Source organism: Anopheles ziemanni, chromosome 2 (assembly GCF_943734765.1).
Source record: "Anopheles ziemanni chromosome 2, idAnoZiCoDA_A2_x.2, whole genome shotgun sequence".
Classification (NCBI taxonomy): domain Eukaryota; kingdom Metazoa; phylum Arthropoda; class Insecta; order Diptera; family Culicidae; genus Anopheles; species Anopheles ziemanni.
In genome coordinates, this window is record NC_080705.1 from 77,172,195 (window position 1) to 77,174,229 (window position 2,035).

At 42.4% G+C, this 2,035-nt stretch overlaps 1 protein-coding gene across 1 annotated transcript; it reads left to right on the plus strand.

Moving 5' to 3' along the window:
• Window positions 1-688: 688 nt before the first annotated feature.
• LOC131294425 (microfibril-associated glycoprotein 4-like) lies at window positions 689-1,643 on the plus strand. The gene is made up of 2 exons (XM_058322472.1): window positions 689-1,434; window positions 1,508-1,643. The coding sequence occupies exons 1-2, from the start codon at window positions 689-691 to the stop codon at window positions 1,641-1,643; spliced, it is 882 nt and encodes a 293-aa protein (XP_058178455.1).
• Window positions 1,644-2,035: the final 392 nt, after the last annotated feature.

Consider the following 2,035-nt stretch of genomic DNA (forward strand, 5'->3'; position numbering starts at 1 on the left):
CATTTCCTCGAACAATACCGGCCGGCAGAATGCCATTTTTTGTTGTTTAATAGGCCACCATTATTACCTTATGTTAATCTGCTCCCCGCGGGGGGTATTTACATCGGCTTTCCTTACTGTGACAATGATTTCACTGACGGATGGGGTGTCGTAAAACGTAAAAGGGGTAATCGTTGTAGTCCTTTCCATATTTGTCATTGTTGAAGAGAATAAAGAAATATTTTATTGACTGTATGAATCCCTTTTTGTTGTTATTTTAAGATTCAAATAATCAATGAGAACAGTTGACATATTCTTTTTCATCATATGATTTTATCGGATAGTGAAAATAATGTTGTAATGAGTTAAATAGTCAGTAAGCCCAAAATAAATAATTGTTAGTTTGGAAAGAAACATAATCTGTTAATCGAATAAGGCATAATATTAATTTCATCAATACATCGCCATCGTGGCGTCTGTTACTACTACAAAACAATCAACATCTGATCTCCACGCGGAACCGAGTCATCGTCTTGATGAAATTCTTGAAACAAACACATTCGAGCCTTAAAAACCAGTTTGAACAGCATTTAACCTTAGCCCGAACATCTCTTATTCGCGAGGTACCTTATCACTTCGCTGTCAAACTAAAACCAGTGTGCAAGTGTTGGCCGCTTAAAGGCAAGTACCTAACGAAAACAACATCTCGATGCGGACCGTGATCTTTTTGGTGGTGTTTGGAGTGTTGGCCACCGTGTCCGGGCAGCAGCAAACCGAAGCCAACAACGTTCAGATCAGTGGATTTCTCTTCGAGCTGCTGCTAACACACCTCTCCGCTTTGGAGGGTCGCATACAGGAGAAGCTGGACGAGTTGGCAAAAAATCAAACCCTGCAGATCGAGCAGCTGATGCGCAGCCTTCAGGCTTCGGGAACCAGCTTGAATCAACGCTTAAGTGGATTACCGAATCTCAATGAACAGACGTCCCTGTGCCAACAGCTGAACGTGCCGTGCAGAGTGGAAACGATCGAGAACCACAACGATGGCCGACTTGATGGTTCGTGGGTCGTACTGCAACACCGCTTCGACGGATCACTGACCTTCAACCGGGACTGGCATGACTACAGGGACGGCTTTGGTGATCAACGGGGGGAACACTGGCTAGGGCTTAAGCACATGCATCGACTACTGACGGGGAACCGCCACGAGCTGCTGATCCTGCTGGAATCGTTCGAGAATGAGACGGCGTACGCAAACTACGATGACTTCCGCATCGGTGATGAGTCGGAGCAGTTCGTGTTGAAGACGTTGGGCAAGTACTCTGGAACTGCGGGCGATTCACTAAAGTATCACCTCAACTCGAAATTTAGCACACACGATCAGGACAATGATGCGCATACGAATAACTGTGCGTTCATGTACCATGGTGGCTGGTGGTACAAGGATTGTTACGCAAGGTACGTGTAAAAGCTCATCCCGAAAAGCTTCCGCCAAATATGTTTACGCCTCATCGTTATGTTTTAATTTCAGCAATCTAAATGGCCGTTACATCAACCAGCAACAATTCAAAGAAGATGGCTTGATATGGAATTCGTTCAAAGGACCATTTACTTCTATGAAAATGAGTAAAATTCTGATACGACCTTACACTGGCACAAACTCTTGATGGTAATTTCCACATTACAAATTTACAATTAAATTTTTGAAGTTCATAAATCCAATTTTATAATACCACCAACTTTTTATACGCTTAGAAACAATATCAGTTTCGTTAGTTTAACAATGATATTTCACACTCAATTAAAGTAAAACATTTACATCAAATGTTCCATAAGTTTCTTCTAACTTCTAGTAGCACCAAAACGACGAACCCCTATTTTTCTCTCCTTACGCAGATCGTACGGACATTAATTTTCTTTCGTGCCAATAATCATCCATTTTGCAGGAAGGGAAATGAACAAATCCGCCAAACACAATCACAACCAATCCGCAACATTCGTGCTATTGTCCACTTCCGCGGAAACTGTAATTATTAGCCTCGGAATGAGTCCTCTTCGA